Source organism: Coenobita brevimanus, chromosome 9, assembly GCF_032717465.1.
Source record: "Coenobita brevimanus isolate Jiangsu-jjx chromosome 9, ASM3271746v2, whole genome shotgun sequence".
Lineage (NCBI taxonomy): Eukaryota > Metazoa > Arthropoda > Malacostraca > Decapoda > Coenobitidae > Coenobita > Coenobita brevimanus.
Genome location: NC_136962.1, coordinates 642,501 through 665,000, shown reverse-complemented (window position 1 = coordinate 665,000; position 22,500 = coordinate 642,501). Strand labels below are relative to the sequence as shown.

The following is a 22,500-nucleotide window of genomic DNA, read 5'->3' as shown; positions in this document are numbered from 1 at the left end:
GCGGTAACCACAGATGGTGCAGCGAAAGCCCTTGATCCCTGCGTGCGTGTCCAGGTGCTTCTGTGCCGCCGCTGCTGTAGGGGACACGGCAGGACAACACGGGCATTTCCAGCCATGTGAGGGGGTTGGAGACGGAGACACGCACTGGTGAGCTGCCTGTAGAGTCTCGGGCATCGCACATCGGCATCTGGGACACCTCCACAGCCCCTTACTCACACCCTCGTCCCCACTCGCACCCTCTCGCTTCGGGCAATAATATGTCTGGTGCGCCTTGAGGTTGTCTGGTGAGGTGAATTTGATGCCACAAGCCGTGCATATGAACTGGAGGAGCGGCTTGGCTTTCCCCCCGTCTTTAACGCCCGCTGTGGGTGGCTTAGGCAGGGCGGGGGTGGGTGGGTCTTGGTGTGAGGTGGGGGAGCGGTGGGAGGAGCTTGCCGCACTCTCCACGTTTGCCGCACCAGGGCTCCTACTTCCGCTAGATCGCCGCTCGTCCTCCGGCCTTGCAATCGTCCGTGCTGCACAGTAATGCTTCTTGTGCACTTGCAAGTTCTCCTCCTTGAAGAACACAATGTTGCACTCGTTACATTTGGCCTCTCCCTGCTTAACAATCACCGGGGGACTCGCCAGGGGGGCCAGGCCGTTCATCAGCAGCTCCGAGTTCAGCAACTTCAGCGTCAATTCAGGAGGGATGCCTTGGAGACTCTGCAGGCCGGCTAGTGACATCCCTCCTAGGCTCTCCAAACTTGCTAGGAGGTTGGGGAAGCCTGGGGGCAGCTGGGGAAGCCCTGAGGGGACCTGTGATGGCTGGCCAGGTGAGCGAGCGGAGGTGGAGGGCCTGGGAGAGTCCGCCAGGCCCCGTGGGGAGCCGAGGGCAGGGGCAGCGGAGGCCGGGCGGGGCGATCGAGGAGCAGACTGGCCCTCGACTTCACTCGAGGGCGAAGGACGAGGTGGAGAGGCCAGGAGCTTACCCTCGAACTCCCCAGCGCCGTGGGACGAGCTGGGACGGGATTTTAGCCCTGGGGATTTGGCCGGGGTGGGGGTGTTGACTTCCCGATTCTCCTTCTCCTCGTCCCCCAGTAAGTCCGTCTTGACCGCCAGTTTCGGCCGCTTGGTTGTTAGGTCCAGTGGCCCATCTCTCTCCCCCCTCCGCTTTCCCCCACTCTCTCCCGCCCCACACTTCACTCTTGGTTCCTCTTTAGGGGATCCCTTTGGAGGGGAGGCTGGGCTAGGCTGGGGTGAGGTCTGAGGTGCTGCGGCAGGAGACGTACCCCTTGTGGTGGACGCGGAGGCTGCAGATGGGGAGAGGAGGGGAGGAGGGGGGCCGGGGCCAGGGAGGGGGCCAGGGGAGAGTGGCTGAACCTGGCCATTTGGGAGGACCACGGCCGCCCCTGCCTGTGGTAGCACGTGTGGCGGCAACAGCTGTGCACCCACCACAAGGGAGTACGGAACCAGCAAGATCGGGTTGGTAGGAAGGGCGAGAATTGGCTGCCCACTGCTACCTGCTCCTACCAACCCAGCCAGACTTGAAGCTCCCCCTCCAGGTCCTCCTCCAGCCTCCTCTCGAGCAGGACTCTTATTCCCGCCCTTGAGGACGTGTCGAGTCTGGCAGTAGTGGGCCTTGTGAACCCTATATGTTTTAACGGAGGAGAATTGAATATCGCAGTCCGAACAGTATCTATCTGTCGCACGTCCTTCCATCCCGGCCTGCTGTGGGGGCGGCTGTGGGGTCGAACTTGCTTTGTTTACATCGTCGGGGTTCGTGTGGATGTTCATGTGGCCGTTGAGACTCAGTTTATGTGTCGTGGTGTAACTGCAGTGTGGGCAGCGCAAGATTCGGTTCCCATCTTCCTCCTCCACCGCACCACCACCACCGCCGCTGCCGCTCGTCTCGCCGCGTGGACTGGCTGAGGTGGGTGACGTGCGCGATTCTTTTACCCCACCATCACTCTCTGTAAAAAATATACATTGTTATTGGATTGTGAATTATTATTATTATTATTATTATTATCATTATCATTACTATCATCATCATCATATTTTCATCATTACTGTCATCACCATCAACAATGTCATTATTATCATTATTATTATTATTATTATTATTATTATTATTATCATCATCATCTTCTTTGCTATGTGTTACAAATCATCATCATCATCTTGGATTTATACACAGAAGAGGATGTTAAGGCGTAACAAACAAATCACTTAGGAAAAGGTGTTAGGGAGCTTTATGCAGAGTAAGGTGATATTGGAAGGATTTATGTAACACAGAAGAGGACAGTAAGGTGTAATAAACAAAATAAATCACTTAGGAAAAGGTGTTAGGGAGCTTTATGCAGAGTATGGTGATATTGGAAGGATTTATGTAACACAGAAGAGGACAGTAAGGTGTAATAAACAAAATAAATCACTTAGGAAAAGGTGTTAGGGAGCTTTATGCAGAGTATGGTGATATTGGAAGGATTTATGTAACACAGAAGAGGACAGTAAGGTGTAATAAACAAAATAAATCACTTAGGAAAAGGTGTTAGGGAGCTTTATGCAGAGGAAGGTGATATTGGAAGGATTAAATAACACAGAAGAGGGCAGTGTAGAGGCTGTGTTATTCTGCCAAAGTGATTTTTCCAGCGCAGTACAGCTGGATCAGAAAATACCAACACCTGACCTCTCAGACGATGATAACCCCCTGTACAAAGTCTTTGAAAGTCCTCACCCTCAAATTCACACCAAAAACATCAATTTTACTGTTTTAATAATACTTGTGTTTCTTTTTCAGGTCCTTCTAGTGGCCAAAAGGCTGCAGCAGTAGTACTGGTATGTAGATATGGCAACTGGCATTACAAGATCACATTCCAGGATGACACTGTAGTGTGGACTATGTGGAGACGGTAGAATTTCCACATAGGGTGCTTCTGACAGGAAGAGATGTCATACAGAACACGCTGTATTTGCTGCCACCTAAACCAGCTGGTCAAGCTCATCGCTCCAAACATGAAGCAGCTTAGCTGCTTGCAGAACTTATTCAGGAACAATGACCCATTTGCAACCTCTACACCATCCACACCAGACACACAAACACATTCTGAAGCTCTATGGAGACTTTGTGACTCTAGTTCAGACATGGAAACAGAGACAAAACCACAGTTTTGTCAAGAGAACAGACACCTTCACCAGTCACACACAAGAGGTGTTTGATATGTTCTGCCAGGACCCTGTAATACACAGGAAGCTGGCACAGAAACATGGGGTGGGAATGACCAACATGGAGTGGCACTTTCTACAAGATCAGACAACCCACAGACAGATGTACTGTGAAGACTTTGTTGATCACAAATGGATGACAACAATGGAATGCAGGCAAAAGGTCTTGCAGGCCCCTGACAAAATGAGACAAGATGCAGAAAGAGAGAAAGAGTTGAGCAAGCCAGTTGCCTCATTTGACTTTAGTGAGCAGTCAGACTCAGAGGAAGATCACCAGAGTATGGATACAGATGGAGGTGGAACTGCCACAAAAATACCAGCATAACCGTAACAGCATCAGGAAAGTGTGACAACAGTATTATGACAGTTGATATACTGAAGAGCGGCTACCACGTGTGTGAAGCACAGGCTGTTGCAGCCGTCATCACAGTTAGGAACCACACGTCTGACACAAACTGGACAGCACACGATGAACCAGAGGTCACTGATCTTGACACCCCGCCAGGTTCCAAGAGTGTCAGGGCAGCAGGCAAGAGTATTGAGGTGTGCACACTAGATCAGACTGTCAAGATCATGAACTCTGACAAACAAGTCGTGGTGACCTATTCTGATGATGGCTCAAAGAAGCAGGGTGCTGGGTCATTTTCTGTTCAGGGTATCACCATTAACGGAAAATACAGGTCACTTCCCACACTAAGCATTGCTTCAGAGTCCAGTAAGAAATTAGCTGCTCTCTGGGTGGCAGTCCTGAAAATTCTGGAGGCAGCAAGTGATGTTGGAGCCAAAACTCTATTTGATCACAATATCAAAGTGGATGAACTGCGGCACAGAGTCTGTACTCTGAGCACATTCAAGATCATCTGTTCTGCAATGAGCACCAACTCTGATGTTCAACAGGGTCATTACCAAGCAGTGGGCTGAAAGAGAACACACTGGGTAGAGACAAGATTACTCAAACTTCCTTGCCAGTGCAACAGCAGCAGCAATGAGTGTCACTGAACAAGCCCTGGACTGCATGACTCAACTTATCATGACTTGGATCACAAATCATGGGACAAGTGGCATGAATCTGACCACACAGCCCCATCATCACACAAGTCTGTCAGCATCAAGGATGAGCATTCAATCACTTGACACTGACCTGCACTATCAGTCTGTACCATCTGGCTACTGTGGCATCCTATCTGCAGAAGTATGAGTATGTTACCAATCAGCTGGCCTGCATTGTGAGGTGTTTTCTGGACTTGGATTTCCTGAAGGTGATGTACTGTGCAGGTGGTCTCCTTGGACTTCATCTGATTGAACCACACCTGTCTCTGATGACATCTGCTGAAAAACAACACAGCAAGATCATGCCAGCATATCAACAGCTGTACCAGGAACTGGGGGATGTAGTGCCAGTCACCTTGTTGCAGGCAGAGCAACCAGCATTCAAGTTTGTTTCTGAGGAAAGGTTCCAGCATACAATGTATGATGAGGACATCTGCAGTGGCATGCTTGAAGTAGCAACCTCATTCCAACCTGAGGTAATCAGGCTCCTGAAGATGATCATCCCCAAGCTGGCTACTGGCTTTCAGGGGCAGAAGGGCAATCTCTTCAGCTCTGGAGACTGTGACAAGTCTGCAGAAAGTTGTGTCACTCAGATGGATCCAAAGACGTTGAAGGCACCAGTCCACAACCTGAATGCAGAGTGCAGTGTGGGCTGTGTTAACTATGAGCCGTCAGGAAGGGCTGCCGAACAGCTTGGTGGGGCATCTGCAGCACAGGTGACAGCCAAGACAGACACTGACCCAAGACAACTAGAAGTCATGCTGGTGCAACACAAAGCAAGAGGCACTGAAGAAGCAGGGACTGAAAGACAAGGATTCTTTAGCCAACCACTGCTATTTCCTCACTCAGACAGACCATCTCCATTTTTTAGAGGAGGTATTTGAAAATTATGGTACTAACACCATCCCCTAAGTCAATGAGGTGTAATAAGCAAACTAAATCACCCAGGAGAAGGTGTTAGGGAGCTTCTAACCTTGATGTGCTGGTCGGTGCGTACAGTAAAACATGCGGTGAGCCTCCAGGTTATTCGCGCTACTAAACCGAATCCCACACACGCACACTGTTCCTCCACCAACGCTGCCACTCGAACTCGTACTGCTCTCGCTCACTCCAACGCCGCTGCTTCCAATGTTTAGACCCGAGGCTAAGCTGGCCACCGCTGGAAAATGTGCATCATTATCATTATTATTATTACGACTGTTATCATCTATCTATATCTATCTATTATCCAATCCTACATTGCCCCTTGAGAAGCGTAGGAGGCCGGGGCTAGGCAAGTTGGTGCTGACATTTAAGATGAGAGTGACCAGCCTCACTCATCCCTGAATGGCATTACATGAGCAATCAACCCCAACCATCCCTTGGATATAAACCTGCACCGGCTCAATCCGATTGGAGTGCCACAATTACCCACTAAACCACCAGGCGCCATAATTTGGTGTTATGGTTACCACCCAGCATAGTAAATGGTTTCCTGGTGTACAGGAAACCATTTGGCTTGTCACTCAGTGTAGAGTCACCCACAGGCAGAAGGAAGAGGAAAGAATGAAGGAAAGAAAGACAGAAGAGGGAGTGTAAAGTCACCCACAGGCAGAAGGAAGAGGAAAGAATGAAGGAAAGAAAGACAGAAGAGGGAGTGTAAAGTCACCCACAGGCAGAAGGAAGAGGAAAGAATGAAGGAAAGAAAGACAGAAGAGGGAGTGTAAAGTCACCCACAGGCAGAAGGAAGAGGAAAGAATGAAGGAAAGAAAGACAGAAGAGGGAGTGTAAAGTCACCCACAGGCAGAAGGAAGAGGAAAGAATGAAGGAAAGAAAGACAGAAGAGGGAGTGTAAAGTCACCCACAGGCAGAAGGAAGAGGAAAGAATGAAGGAAAGAAAGACAGAAGAGGGAGTGTAAAGTCACCCACAGGCAGAAGGAAGAGGAAAGAATGAAGGAAAGAAAGACAGAAGAGGGAGTGTAAAGTCACCCACAGGCAGAAGGAAGAGGAAAGAATGAAGGAAAGAAAGACAGAAGAGGGAGTGTAAAGTCACCCACAGGCAGAAGGAAGAGGAAAGAATGAAGGAAAGAAAGACAGAAGAGGGAGTGTAAAGTCACCCACAGGCAGAAGGAAGAGGAAAGAATGAAGGAAAGAAAGACAGAAGAGGGAGTGTAAAGTCACCCACAGGCAGAAGGAAGAGGAAAGAATGAAGGAAAGAAAGACAGAAGAGGGAGTGTAAAGTCACCCACAGGCAGAAGGAAGAGGAAAGAATGAAGGAAAGAAAGACAGAAGAGGGAGTGTAAAGTCACCCACAGGCAGAAAGAAGAGGAAAGAATGAAGGAAAGAAAGATAGGAGAGGATGGAAGGAAAGAAGGATGGAGGAGAGGAAAGGGCAGACACCTGACAGCAGCACTACACTGAGTGAGTGGATGGTGAGCACCCCCACCTACCACTTTATCATCATCATCATCATCATCATTATCCTCCTCCTTCTCTTCATTCTCTTTCTCAGCATCATCATTACTGTCATCACCTTTGTCTTTCTCCTCACTCTCACTACTACTACCATTATTACCACTATTACTGTATTTGACGAGGATGAGATGGAGGGATGGGGTGGAGAGGTATATGAGAGAGGGGGGTGTGAGTTGGGAGCAGGGCAGTGAAATGGCGGGGGACAGGACGACGTGGAGGCGATTTGTTTATGGCCACCCCAAACGGGATTGAGGCGTCTGGCAATAGATAGATAGATAGACTGTATTTGCCAGTGTATAGGGCCGACCTGTGTGTAAGACTAACCCCAACATCTCCATACAAGTGGATTTAGATGTATACTCTGTGCATAAGACCAGCCCAAGGAATTCCGACACTGGCAGCTGCCCCAGTAACCCATCCTTCACCATTCCTCCCACCAATAAAGCTCTACAGTACTCCCATCACCCTGCTACAAAACTCAGCCATCTAGAGTACATACACAACTTATCTATCTATCTATTGCCGGACGCCTCAATCCCGTTTGGGGTGGCCACAAACAAATCGCCTCCAAGTCGCCCTGTCCCCCGCCATTTCACTGCCCTGCTCCCAACTCACACACCCCTCTCTCATATACCTCTCCACCCCATCCCTCCATCTCATCCTCGGCCTCCCCCTCCCTCTTCCCCCCTCCACCTCACTCACATACACTCTCTTCGTCAGTCTCTCACCCTCCATCCTCTCCACATGGCCAAACCACCTCAGTGTGTTCCTCATAACGCTTCCTATCATATACACCACCTCCGACATCTAAACAGTCTATACATGAAAGATTCCAGTATTAACTCATACTAATTGACAACTTAAAATCATGTTAAGATGAATTTTATACATAAAGGTAAAGGAAAGTTACATTTTATTACTCATCACAACAACTGTCAGTGATTCAAAAACTTTAAATCCATATCATCACATCTGACATCATCAATTCAACAGTTTCATTCTGCGTTAAAGTTTCCCGTTCTTCGTCACGTTCAAACTCTGAATTCAAAGGTGTAGTGGCTTTACATTGAGTGACAAGCCAAATGGTTTCCTGTAAGCCAAGAAACCATTTACAACGCTGGGTGGTAACCATATAACCAAACCATACGTGCTGCCTACGTGTCAACAAGTGGGTTGGTGGAGGGTTAGTGCCCCTCCCTGTAAAACAACTAACTCAGTGTCAAATGGCCACCCTTTACGTAATTATGGCGTCTGGCAATAGATAGATAGATAGATAGATAGATTTGGCATCAGCTTCTTCCTCATCTGCTATGCCATCCACTGAACTGGATAATCCACATTTGGAAATTCTATTCATCCATCCATCCATCATCCAATCCTACGTTGCCCCATGAGGAGTGTAATTCTACCTCCACTAAAATATCATTCCATGCATTGAGAATAAAACCACACCGCACATCCACACCTGCAGCAGCACATTCCACACCTGCAGCAGCATATTCCACACCTGCAGCAGCACATTCCACACCTGCAGCAGCATATTCCACACCTGCAGCAGCATATTCCACACCTGCAGCAGCACATTCCACACCTGCAGCAGCATATTCCACACCTGCAGCAGCATATTCCCACCTTTTGTATGTGAGTTTTTACCATCGATCATCCACTCGTCTCATTGCTCACGGATGTGGTCCTTGAATGGTTTGTTCACTCTGACATCAAGTGGTTGTAGGACTGACGTTAATCCACCAAAACAGCGATGCCACTGTTGTTTCTTCCTATGTAGGTTTTTGTTCCCTGCATTAAATGACTTTTGAACATGCTTACACCACACATGCTCAAGCCACAACTTCATTCCAAAGTTTGCCCAATCCAATAGGCCACACTTCCATTCACTCATCATTCAAGCCCCCGGAATCCTGGCTCTATCTGATACGCCAAAAACATTCACCACGTTCTGTAGCTTCACATAAACGTATCTGATAGAGTCAATGGGCCACACTTCCATTCACTCATCATTCAAGCCCCTGGAATCCTGGCTCTATCTGATACACCAAAAACATTCACCAGCCAGCTTGATCTCTTGTCAGTCCCCTAGCCTCACCGATAGAGTCAATCCGGACGCTGTCACGTTAAAAGGGGTGCCCATATCCCTCCACCTTCTCCTTGGCCTACCTCGCCTCCTCCCTCTGTCAAATTCATCCGGCCAGCTTGATCTCTTGTCAGTTCCCTAGCCTCACCGACTTCCATACCTCTCTTCCTCACACACCCATCCACCACATCCCTCCACCTTCTCCTTGGCCTACCTCGCCTCCTCCCTCCTTCAAATTCACTCAGATATACCTTTTTCACCACTCTGTTGTTATCCATTCTCTCCACATGACCATACCATCTCAGTACACTCTCTTTGATTCTGGTGTCCACAGACTTCCTCACTCCACATCTTTCATGAATCACATTATTTCGTATCCTATCCACCCTCTGTACTCCACATACATTCCTCAGCAGTCCCATCTCCACTGCCTCACTCCACATCTTTCACGAATCACATTATTTCGTATCCTATCCACCCTCTGTACTCCACATACATTCCTCAGCAGTCCCATCTCCACTGCCTCACTCCACATCTTTCACGAATCACAGTATTTCGTATCCTATCCACCCTCTGTACTCCACATACATTCCTCAGCAGTCCCATCTCCACTGCCTCACTCCACATCTTTCACGAATCACAGTATTTCGTATGCTATCTACCCTCTGTACTCCACATACATTCCTCAGCAGTCCCATCTCCACTGCCTCACTCCACATCTTTCACGAATCACAGTATTTCGTATCCTATCCACCCTCTGTACTCCACATACATTCCTCAGCAGTCCCATCTCGACTTCCTCACTCCACATCTTTCACGAATCACAGTATTTCGTATCCTATCCACCCTCTGTACTCCACATACATTCCTCAGCAGTCCCATCTCCACTTCCTCACTCCACATCTTTCACGAATCACAGTATTTCGTATCCTATCCACCCTCTGTACTCCACATACATTCCTCAGCAGTCCCATCTCCACTGCCTCACTCCACATCTTTCACCAATCACAGTATTTCGTATCCTATCCACCCTCTGTACTCCACATACATTCCTCAGCAGTCCCATCTCCACTGCTCTTACTCTTGACTTTTCATTTTCATGCCACACCATTGTCTCACATCCATATGTTAAAGTTGGCACTAACACTCCTTCATGTAAGCCTTGTGCAGCGGCAACACTCAAGCCTCTCTTTCTTATCAAGGCCTTCATTGCACCAGCTACTTTTCTTCCTTGTGTCACTCTACATTTTCCTCTCTTTTCTGTCACTATACCCAGGTATTTGAACTCTCTCACCAATTCCAGTCTCTCTCCATTCACTGTAACATCACACTGGGAGTCACCTTCTCTCTCAATAACCATCACTTTACTCTTTTCTACATTTACTCTCAAGGCACGACGCTCACAGACATCAGCAACTCTCTGCACTAGCCTACCAAGTTCTTGTCCGGTATTTGCAAGCAGTACTGCATCATCAGCATACAACAAATTTGAGATATTCCATCCATCACCACTCATTACCAACGCCATCCCTCTCTCCATTGCTCGTGTTTTTACTTCTCTCATCACCCCATCCATATATATATTGAACAACCATGGGGACATCACACATCCTTGTCGCATGCCCACACCGATCATGAACCATTCACTTAGATGCCCATTAACCCTTACACATGCTTCACTACCATCATAAAAACTCTTGACGGCACCTACCAGCTTACCATCTACACCGTACATGTGCAAAACTTTCCATAATCCTTCTCTGTCCACTTTGTCGTATGCTTTTTCCAGATCCATGAATGCCATAAACACCTTATGGTCCTTCTCACAAGCCTTCTCTGCTATCTGTCTCACTGCAAATATCTGATCCACACATCCTCTGCCACTCCTAAAGCCACCATGTTCATCACTCACTAGGACTTCTGATATCTCTCTTACTTTCTCTATAATAATAATACTCTATCTATCTACCTATTGCCAGACGCCTCAATCCCGTTTGGGGTGGCCACAACAAATCGCCTCCATGTCACCCTGTCCCTCGACATTTCACTGCCCTGCTCCCAATTCACACCCCCCTCTCTCATATACCTCTCCACCCCATCCCTCCATCTCATCCTTGGCCTCCCCCTCCCTCTTCCCTCCTCCACCTCACTCACATACACTCTCCTAGTCAGTCTTTCACCCTCCATCCTCTCCACATGGCCAAACCACCTCAGTGTGTTCCTCATAACGCTTCCTATCACATCCACACCACAACACCCCATCCCTCCATCTCATCCTTGGCCTCCCCCTCCCTCTTCCCCCCTCCACCTCACTCACATACACTCTCCTAGTCAGTCTTTCACCCTCCATCCTCTCCACATGGCCAAACCACCTCAGTGTGTTCCTCATAACGCTTCCTATCACATCCACACCACAACACCCCATCCCTCCATCTCATCCTTGGCCTCCCCCTCCCTCTTCCCCCCTCCACCTCACTCACATACACTCTCCTAGTCAGTCTTTCACCCTCCATCCTCTCCACATGGCCAAACCACCTCAGTGTGTTCCTCCTAACGCTTCCTATCACATCCACACCACAACACTCCTTCACTTCCTCATTTGTCAGTCTGTCTCCCCATAGCACTCTGCATACATACACTCACATACACTCTCCCAGTTAGTCTCTCATCCACAACCACACCACAACGCTCCTTCACTTCCTCGTTGTCAGTCTGTCTCTCCATGCAACTTCACACAATCATAATAATAATAATAATAATAATAAAGATACCAGGGGCAAGTCTATGTAGTGCCGGCAGCATGGATAGTAAGGGAAGGCCTTGGATCATTGTCGTTAGTTGTTGCCGCGCCGCCTCCATCTCCGGGGTGAGGCGGGGCGGGGTCAGGCCTCGGGGGGCGTGAGGCGGGGCGGGGCCGGGCGGGGAGGGTGTCGGGGCAGCCTCCTCCTTCATATTAGGGTCGGTCTTGGGGCTCGGAGATGACGTATGAGGCTCCTGTTTGACCTGTGGGGGAGTTTTGACTAGTAACCAAGGAGACTCATGGTGAGTTTGGGGAATTCTGACTAGTAACCAAGGAGACTGAGAGAGAGAGAAAGAGAGAGAGAGAGAGAGAGAGAAGGAGGGATGGTGTGTGTGTGTGTGAAAGAGAGAAAGAGAGAGAAGGGGGGATGGTGTGTGTGTGTGTGTGTGTGTGTGTGTGTGTGAGAGAGAGAGAGAGAAGGGGGGATGGTGTGTGTGTGTGTGTGTGTGTGTGTGTGTGAGAGAGAGAGAGAGAGAGAATGATTGTGTGTGTGTGTGTGTGTGTGTGTGTGTGTGTGTGTGAGAGAGAGAGAGAGAGAGAGAGAGAGGTTGGATGGGACGGTGTGTGTGTGTGTGTGTGTGTGTGTGTGAGAGAGAGAGAGAGAGAGAGGGGGTGTGTGTGTGTGTGTGTGTGTGTGTGTGTGTGTGTGTGTGTGAGAGAGAGAGAGAGAGAGAAGGGGGGATGGTGTGTGTGTGTGTGTGTGTGTGTGTGTGTGTGTGTGTGTGTGTGTGTGTGTGTGTGTGAGAGAGAGAGAGAGAGAGAGAGAGAGAGAGAGAGAGAGAGAGAGAATCCCTTACCTTTTGATTATAGTGCGCTGAGGTGTAGGGGAAGGAGGAGGAGGGGGGAGGGGGAGGAGGGGAGGAGGGGGAGGACCTGGGAGGGGGAAGGGGGGAGGGGGGAGAAGAATTTTCCTCCACTCTTTCTCCTGTGATGTTCAACCTGTAAAAAAAAAAGATGGAAATTAATGTGCTATCCTTGTCACATCCCAATAAATCTACGCTGGGTGGTAACCATAGCAAAAATGACACCTCGTGGATTAGTGGATTCAGAGGCTTATAAATTATTACTGGGGCTAAAATGGTTCAAAATCAATGGTCTATCCTTGTCACATCCCATCTAAAAAACCTACGCTGGGTGGTAACCATAGCAAAATCAGATCAAAACTTATTACTGGGGCTAAAATGGTTGAAAATTAATGGGCTATCCTTGTCACATTCTACTTATATAAAAAAGAAGTTTACTGATGAAAAACAGTTGGCTACGCTGGGTGGTAACCATAGCAAAAATGACTCCCGGTGGATTAGTGGGTTCAGGAGCTTAAATATGATTACTGTGGCTCCAATGAAGTGACAATTAACAGTAGAATATGATGCTAGTCACGAAGAAGTGCTATGGAATGGGTTATAATTATAGATTAACACTATAATATGATGCTAGTCACGAAGAAGTGCTATGGAAAGGATGTATACAATAGATTAACACTAGAATAAGATGCTAGTCACGAAGAAGTGCTATGGAAAGGATGTAAACAATATATTAACACTAGAATACGATGCTAGTCACGAAGAAGTGCCATGGAAAGAATGTAGAGCCATAGTATTGGTCTATATCTCTCTCTAATATCACTAGAATACGATGCCAGTCACGAAGAAGTGCTATGGAAAGGATGTAAACAATATATTAACACTAGAATACGATGCTAGTCACGAAGAAGTGCTATGGAAAGGATGTAAACAATATATTAACACTAGATTACGATGCTAGTCACGAAGAAGTGCTATGGAAAGGATGTAAACAATATATTAACACTAGATTACGATGCTAGTCACGAAGTAGTGCTATGGAAAGGATGTAAACAATATATTAACACTAGAATACGATGCTAGTCACGAAGAAGTGCTCACCTGTCGGCCATGCTTCTAACAGAACTAGTGATATGATTCAAGTCGCTATCGGCGTGTCTCTCTCCCCCTCCTCCCTCCCTCCGCCCCTCCTCCCCCGCCATCCCGCCCTCTGATTGGCTCCCGGGTGGTGACGTCACGCCCTCCTCGCCCTCTGATTGGCTCCCGGGTGGTGATGTCACACCCTCCTCGCCCCCTGATTGGTTGGAGCCCGGTGACGTCATCAATTCCCTCGGTGACGTCATCAATGGCGATTTGTTCTCGTCGTTGTCCCACTCATCGTCTCCTGAGAATAATAATAATAATAATAATAATGGTGATAATAATAATAATAATAATAATAATAATAATAATAATAATAATAATGGTGATAATAATAATAATAATAATGGTGATAATAATAATAATAATAATAATAATAATGGTGATAATAATAATAATAATAATAATAATAATAATAATAATAATAATAATAATAATAATAATAATAATAATAATGATGATAATAATAATAATAAAAAGGGTGATAATAATAATAATAATAATAATAATAATGGTGATAATAATAATAATAATAATAATGGTGATAATAATAATAATAATAATAATAATAATAATAATAATAATAATGGTGATAATAATAATAATAATAATAATAATAATAATAATAATTCCGGTAATAATAATAATAATGATAATAATAATAATAATACCGGTAATAATAATAATAATAATAATGTGATGATAATAATAATAATAATAATAACCACAAAACACTACCTTCTAACACAGACTAAATCGCCACGGATCAGTTGTTAAGAATTTCGGACAAGCCATTTATAACTCAAGAACCCGTACATATTACCTAATGGGTCTCTCTCTCTCTCTCTCTCTTTTCTCTCTCCCTCCAAATTCTCTCTCCCTCCTTCCTTCCTTTTCAGCTTTCCTCTCTCTCTCCCTCCTATCTTCTCTCTCTCTCTCCTCCCATCTCAATCCCTCTCTTCCTCCTATCTTCTTTCTCTCCCTCTCCCTCTCTCTCTTCTCTCACTTCTACCTCTTCTCTCTCTTTTTACTCCTTTCCCATCTTCTCTCTCTCTCTCTCTCTCTCTCTCTCTCGTGTAGGTGTAGCAGTGCATGTGTACTGAGAGAGAGAGAAGGAGAGAGAGAGAGAGAGAGAGAGAGAGAAAGATAAGTAGCTGAGTGGCAGGGGTCCCGGGAGAGATTAGATAAGGAACCTTTGAGAGAGAGAGAGAGAGAGAGAGAGAGAGAGAGAGAGAGAGAGAGAGAGAGAGACCTTCACGTGGTGGCACTGATATAGCCAAGCGACCCCCTAACACCTTTTCCTAAGTGATTCATTCTGCTTATTACACCTTACTGTCCATACTCTGCATAAATAACGTACAAAAGGATGTTAACCAGCCATATGCATAAATAAATCGCTAAGGAAGAGGTGTTAGGGAGCTACATTAACTATGTAGTGTGTGTGTGAGAGAGAGAGAGAGAGAGAGAGAGAGAGAGAGAGAGAGAGTTATACAGTTGTGGCAGTGATGGTAGTTGTGGTGTGTGTGTGTGTGTGTGTGTGTGTGTGAGAGAGAGAGAGAGAGAAAGAGAGTTATACAGTTGTGGCAGTGATGGTAGTTGTGGTGTGTGTGTGTGTGTGTGTGTGTGTGTGTGTGTGTGTGTGTGTGTGTGAGAGAGAGAGAGAGAGAGAGAGAGAGAGAGAGAGAGTCAGGAAGGGAAGAGAGGAGATAAGAAGGGAGGGAGGGAGGGAGAGAGATAGGCCGGGAGATAACGGCAGAGCAGACGAGAAGGGAGAGAGAGAGGGCGAGAGATAGTGAGAGAGAGATAGAGATAGTTAGTTTATGGCTGAGGTCGGAGGCATGGTAGGCTAGCGATAAGAGTGGTAGTTGTGGTGGTAGTTGTGGTGGTGGTGGTAGTTACGGTGGAATTATTATTATTATTATTATTATTATTATCATTATTATTATTATTATTATTTCTGCTACTACTACTACTATTATTATTGTGTATCTGTGTAATTCTCTCTCTCTCTCTCTCTCATTCTTCTTCCTCTCTCTTTCTGTCTGTCTGTCTCTCTCTCCTTCCTCGTTCATTCATTCTCTCTCTCTCTCTCTGATTATTCTTTCTTCCTCTTTGTCTGTCTGTCTGTCTCTTCAATTCTCTCTCTCTCTCTCTCTCAATGTTTACTTTCTTCCTCTCTCTGTCTGTCTGTCTCTTCACCTCTCTCTCTCTCTCTCTCTCCCTCTCTCTCTCTAATGCACTCCAGTACACTTGCCCTCAACTTTTATCACGGCGATAACGATAAGGGTTGGGGAGTGCTATTATCTCTCTCTCTCTCTCTCACACACACACACATACACACACACCATAACTGTATAACTCTCTCTCTCTCTCTCACACACATACACACACACCACAACTGTATAACTCTCTCTCTCTCTCTCTCTCTCTCTCTCACACACACACACACACACACCACAACTGTATAACTCTCTCTCTCTCTCTCTCTCTCTCACACACACACACACACACCATAACTGTATAACTCTCTCTCTCTCTCACACACACACCACAACTGTATAACTCTCTCTCTCTCTCTCTCTCTCTCTCTCTCTCTCACACACACACACCATAACTGTATAACTCTCTCACACACACACACACCATAACTGTATAACTCTCTCACACACACACACACCATAACTGTATAACTCTCTCTCTCTCTCACACACACACACACCATAACTGTATAACTCTCTCACACACACACACACCATAACTGTATAACTCTCTCTCTCTCTCTCTCTCTCTCACACACACATACCACAACTGTATAACTCTCTCACACACACACACACACACACACACACACACACATACACACACACACACACCATAACTGTATAACTCTCATCTGTTTCTTCTTCCTGTCTGTCTGTCTCTCTCTTTCACTCTCCTCTTCTTCCTCTCTCTCTCTCTCTCTCTTCCACTCTCCTCTTCTCTCTCTCCCTCTCTCTCTCCCAGACCAACAGAAGATGGCGTAGGAAGCGAAATAAGAAATACATATATAAAACTAATTCGCAGAAGGGCGGATATTAAGGGAGGGCGGGGGATGGGCAGCTTTATAACTTCTCTCCCTCCTTCCATGATGCCTCTCTCTCTCTCTCTCTCTCTCTCTCTCTCCCAGACCAACAGAAGGCGTAGCGTAAGAAGCGAAATATAAAGTATATATGTAAGAATAAGTCGCAAAAGGGCGGGAATTAAGGGTGGGCGGGGGTTGGGCAGCTTTATAACTTCGGCCAGCCCTTCAGTGATGCCTATCGCAGCGTCAGACCAACTCTAGGTATCACAGCATCCCTAACACAATTAAAATAAACTATATATAAAAATAAGTTGCAAGAGGAAAGGAATCACGCCTCAGACAACCCGAAGGATGTGTAGTACGAGAAATAATAAAGGAGAAACGTAAATGAATGAGAATAAGTCGCAAGAGGGCAGGAATCAAGGGAGAGAGGAGGTGAGAAGGAAGTACAGGAAGTGAAATATGAACATGTTCCGAATAAATGAAAATAACTCGCAAGTGGGCGGGAATTAAGGGAGGGCGGGGGTTGGGCAGCTTTATAACTTTGCTCAGCCCTTCAATGATGCCTATCGCAGCGTCAGACAAGCAGAAGGATGTGTAGGAAGCGAAATGATATGAAAAGGATGTGAATACGTAAGGATAACTCGCAAAAGGATGGATATTAAGGGAGGGCGGGGGTTGGGCAGCCTTATAACTTCGGCCAGTCCTTCAGTGATTCTCTCTCTCTCTCTCTCTCTCTCTCTCTCTCTCAGACAAGCAAAAGGATGTGTAGGAAGCGAAATGATACGAAAAAGAAGAGAATTATGCTACTTGTACGTGAGAATGAACAGCAAAAGGACGGATATTAAGGGAGGGCGGGGGTTGGGCAGCTTTATAACTTTGCTCAGCCCTTCAGTGATGCCTATCGCAGCGTCAGACCAGCTCTAGGTATCACAGCATCACTAACGCAATTAAAAACTTTACACTGCCTTCCTATCACTCTCCGCCATCTTCCTCGACAAATGGGACGAGTTTCGTATCGTTTAGAGCCCCGTACGCTACCCACCGGGCCACCTGGGAGCCATACACCGAGCCTGAAGCAGTATTAACACTCCTAGGTTCATGGGATGTCGGTATACGGCCTATCCACAGCGAGGCGCGGGTAAAAAAGCCAAATTTAACGGTTCTTGGAGCGAGTTTGTTTGAATATTCGAAGCGATGATCTATGAGCCGTTGACGAAAGCCTGTGGGAATTCGAACCACCCTTGCCCATCCCATAAGTGCCTCCCAGATCCTTAACACCATTTCTTATGCGATTTACGCCACCTATTCCATCTAAATATTGTTGTTTGTTGTGATGGCAAAGTTACACAGTGTTAGGGCGATAGAAACAGGGTAGGAGAGAATGATAGGGTGTAAGAGACAGACTAAATCACTTAATAAACGGCAACACGTAGCCACCACTTACCATAAGGCAACCCACGCCCCCCTTTCGTCCCGACCAATCACACAAGGAGACCGAGGATGTGGGCGGAGTCAAAGAATAAACCGCAGAATGGAACTAGCTGGCGATTGGATGATTTTATCGAAATAGGTGGTTTAAAAATGACCCTTATAGCTTCTTGAATTGTTTTGGGACTTTCGCCTTTATGTATAAGTGCCTTAGAGGTGAAAATGTATGCATATATTAATGTCCGTTAGGGTGATTTTTGAATTTCGATTTTTTTTTCCTTCCCTCATTCGTATTTAAAAATCTTCCCTTTTAAAAATGACCCTTATAGCTTCTGGAATTACAATGGGACTTTCGCCTTTATGTACTAGTGCCTTAAGGGTGAAAATATGTGAAGATATTGATGTACATTAGGGTGATTTTTGAATTTTCGTTTCTTTCTCCTCCCAGCCTCCTTATCCTTCTCCGACTGTCTCCTCCCTCCTACTTGTTCTCTCTCTCTCTCTCTCTCTCTCTCTCTCTCTCTCTCTCTCTCTCTCATTAATTCCGTGTGTTTGGTCTTCCCCGTTCTATCTCCCAATCTCTCTCTCTCTCTCTCTCTCTCTCTCTCTCTCTCTCTTTATTCATGACAGTTACGTCACATCACACACATGAGAGAGAGAGAGAGAGAGAGAGAGAGAGAAAGAGAGAGAGAGAGTCGAGGAAGAATGGAGAAAACAAATATGGAATTAATTGGAGAGAGAGAGAGAGAGAGAGAGAGAGAGAGAGAGAGCACTAGATATTACTATTATTACTACTACTACCACCATGAGAGAGAGAGAGAGAGAGAGAGAGAGAGAGAGAGAGAGAGAGAGCACTTGATATTACTATTATTATTACTACTACCACCATGAGAGAGAGAGAGAGAGAGAGAGAATTGGCAGTGGTAGTGGTGGAGGAGTGTCTGTCTGTCTGTCTGTACGAATTAATGGTAGTGCTTATCTGGAGGGAGGGAGGGAGGGAGGGAGGGGGGGAGGGGAGGGGAGGGGAGGGAGGAATGATGGAAGTGTTAAAGAAATGGAGGTAAGGAAGGGAAGAGTTGATTGAGAGAGAGAGGGAGGGAGGGAGGGAGGGAGGGAGGGAGGGAGGGAGGGAGGGGAGGGGCGGGGAGGGGAGGGGAGGGGAGAGAAGGGAAGGATAGGTAGGAGTGGAGAGAGAGGGAGGGAGGGAGGGGAGGGAAGGATAGGTAGGAGGGGAAGGAGGGAAGGGAGAGGGAGGGAGGGGAGGGGAGGGAAGGATAGGTAGGAGGGGAAGGGAGAGGGAGGGGAGGGGAGGATAGGTACAAGGACGGGGGGGGGAGGAGTGGGTAGGGTAGGGTAGTGAAGTGGGGAGGGAGGGGAGAGGAGGGAGGGAGAGGTCATGAGAGTAAGTGTTAAAGAGAGGAAATGAGAGAGAGAGGGAGGGAGGGAGGGAGGAGGAGAGTACTGAGAAGGAAAGGGAGGGAGGGAGGGAAGGGCTTATCAGGAGGTTAGGGAGAAACAGACGGAGGGAAGGGGAGGGAGAGGGGGAGGGAGGGAGGGAAAGGGAGGGAGAGAGGGAAGGGGAGGGAGGGGAGGGGATGGAAGGGAGAGATGGAAGGGTAAGGATCATGAGAGAGAGAGAGAGAGAGAGAGAGAGAGAGCTGCCAACTTAATGAACTTTGAGCTTTGCCTATCACCCATCTCTCTCTCTCTCTCTCTCTCTCACCCCTATTAAGCTTCTAGACTTCTTCCTTATCTCTCTCTCTCCCTCCCTCCCTAGCCATCTTGTCTCCTCCCTCTCTCTCAATCTTTCCTCCCTCCCTCCCTTCATGCTTATCCTTCTCCCTCCATCCTTCTATAATAATAATAATAATAATAATAATAATTTCTCCCATCCTCTCTCTCCTTCTCTCCCTCCAATTCCTTCTTCCCTCCCTTTCTTCTCCCTCCATCTCTCCATCTACCCTCCCTCCCTCCTTGTAACTTCATTCATGGTGCCTCCTTGGTATGGGTCGTAAGTCCTTTTGAGGTACTCCTTGTTCCTTTAACTCCCTCTCACTCACATCTTCCTCCCTCCCTCTCACTCATCTTTCTCCCTCCCTCCCTCTCTCCTCCCCTCCCTTCATCCCCCTCTCCCTCCCTCTCTCCTGCCTTCTCCCTCATTTCCCTCCCCCTCTCTCTCCTTCCCTCCCTCTCTTATCTCCCCCTGTCACTCCCTCCCTCCTTCCTTCCCTGTCTCCCTCCCTGCATCTATCCTCCCTTCCCTCCCTCTCTTTATCTTCCTCCCCCTCTCACTCCCTCCCTCCTTCCTTCCCTGTCTCCCTCCCTGTATCAATCCTCCCTTCCCTCCCTCCCTGTATCTATCCTCCCTTCCCTCCCTCCCTGTATCTGTCCTCCCTTCCCTCCCCCCCTGTATCTATCCTCCCTTCCCTCGCTCCCTGTATCAATCCTCCCTTCCCTCGCTCCCTGTATCTGTCCTCCCTTCCCTCCCTCCCTGTATCAATCCTCCCTTCCCTCCCTCCCTGTATCAATCCTCCCTTCCCTCCCTCCCTGTATCAATCCTCCCTTCCCTCCCTCCCTGTATCAATTCTCCCTTCCCTCGCTCCCTGTATCTGTCCTCCCTTCCCTCCCTCCCTGTATCAATCCTCCCTTCCCTCCCTCCCTGTATCAATCCTCCCTTCCCTCCCTCCCTGTATCAATCCTCCCTTCCCTCGCTCCCTGTATCTATCCTCCATTCCCTCCCTCCCTGTATCAATCCTCCCTTCCCTCCCAGCATCTATCCTCCCTTCCCTCCCTCCCTGTATCAATCCTCCCTTCCCTTCCCTCCCTCCCTGTATCTATCCTCCCTTCCCTCCCTCCCTGTATCAATCCTCCCTTCCCTCCCAGCATCTATCCTCCCTTCCCTCCCTCCCTGTATCAATCCTCCCTTCCCTCCCTCCCTGTATCAATCCTCCCTTCCCTCCCTCCCTGTATCAATCCTCCCTTCCCTCCCTCCCTGTATCAATCCTCCCTTCCCTCCCTCCCTGTATCAATTCTCCCTTCCCTCGCTCCCTGTATCTGTCCTCCCTTCCCTCCCTCCCTGTATCAATCCTCCCTTCCCTCCCTCCCTGTATCAATCCTCCCTTCCCTCCCTCCCTGTATCAATCCTCCCTTCCCTCGCTCCCTGTATCTATCCTCCATTCCCTCCCTCCCTGTATCTGTCCTCCCTTCCCTCCCTCCCTGTATCAATCCTCCCTTCCCTCCCTCCCTGTATCAATCCTCCCTTCCCTCCCTCCCTGTATCAATCCTCCCTTCCCTCGCTCCCTGTATCTATCCTCCATTCCCTCCCTCCCTGTATCAATCCTCCCTTCCCTCCCAGCATCTATCCTCCCTTCCCTCCTGTATCAATCCTCCCGTCCCTCGCTCCCTGTATCAATCCTCCCTTCCCTCCCTCCCTGTATCTATCCTCCCTTCCCTCCCTCCCTGTATCAATCCTCCCTTCCCTCCCAGCATCTATCCTCCCTTCCCTCCCTCCCTGTATCAATCCTCCCTTCCCTCCCTCCCTGTATCTATCCTCCCTTCCCTCCCAGCATCTATCCTCCCTTCCCTCCCTCCCTGTATCTATCCTCCCTTCCCTCCCTCCCTGTATCAATCCTCCCTTCCCTCCCTCCCTGTATCTATCCTCCCTTCCCTCCCTCCCTGTATCAATCCTCCCTTCCCTCCCTCCCTGTATCTATCCTCCCTTCCCTCCCTCCCTGTATCAATCCTCCCTTCCCTCCCTCCCTGTATCTATCCTCCCTTCCCTCCCTCCCTGTATCAATCCTCCCTTCCCTCCCAGCATCTATCCTCCCTTCCCTCCCTCCCTGTATCAATCCTCCCTTCCTCCCTCCCTGTATCTATCCTCCCTTCCCTCCCAGCATCTATCCTACCTTACCTCCTCCCTGTATCTATCCTCCCTTCCCTCCCTCCCTGTATCAATCCTCCCTTCCCTCCCTCCCTGTATCTATCCTCCCTTCCCTCCCTCCCTGTATCAATCCTCCCTTCCCTCCCTCCCTGTATCTATCCTCCCTTCCCTCCCTCCCTGTATCAATCCTCCCTTCCCTCCCTCCCTGTATCTATCCTCCCTTCCCTCCCTCCCTGTATCTAACCTCCCTTCCCTCCCTCCCTGTATCAATCCTCCCTTCCCTCCCCCACTGTATCTAACCTCCCTTCCCTCCCTGTATCTAACCTCCCTTCCCTCCCTCCCTGTATCTATCCTCCCTTCCCTCCCTCCCTGTATCTATCCTCCCTTCCCTCCCTCCCTGTATCTATCCTCCCTTCCCTCCCTGCGTCCCTCCCTGTATCTAACCTCCCTTCCCTCCCTCCCTGTATCTATCCTCCCTTCCCTCCCAGCATCTATCCTCCCTTCCCTCCCTCCCTGTATCTATCCTCCCTTCCCTCCCTGCGTCCCCCCCTGTATCTAACCTCCCTGCCTCCCTTATCTCCCTTC

The 22,500-nt window shown here is 48.0% G+C and overlaps 1 protein-coding gene across 1 annotated transcript in view; it reads right to left on the bottom strand.

Annotated features, from left to right (window-relative positions):
* ush (Zinc finger protein ush) overlaps positions 1–22,500 on the bottom strand; it is a 36,262-nt gene that overhangs the window by 802 nt on the left and 12,960 nt on the right. Inside the window, exons 2-6 of the mRNA XM_080280040.1 lie at positions 13,603–13,787; positions 11,572–11,803; positions 10,512–10,514; positions 5,228–5,413; positions 1–1,949 (exon numbers count right to left, since the gene is read on the bottom strand). The exon at positions 1–1,949 is cut by the window's left edge and continues 802 nt beyond it. Coding sequence (XP_080136166.1) covers positions 1–1,949; positions 5,228–5,413; positions 10,512–10,514; positions 11,572–11,803; positions 13,603–13,787 — 2,555 coding nt within the window. The remainder of the gene's footprint in view (positions 1,950–5,227; positions 5,414–10,511; positions 10,515–11,571; positions 11,804–13,602; positions 13,788–22,500) is intronic.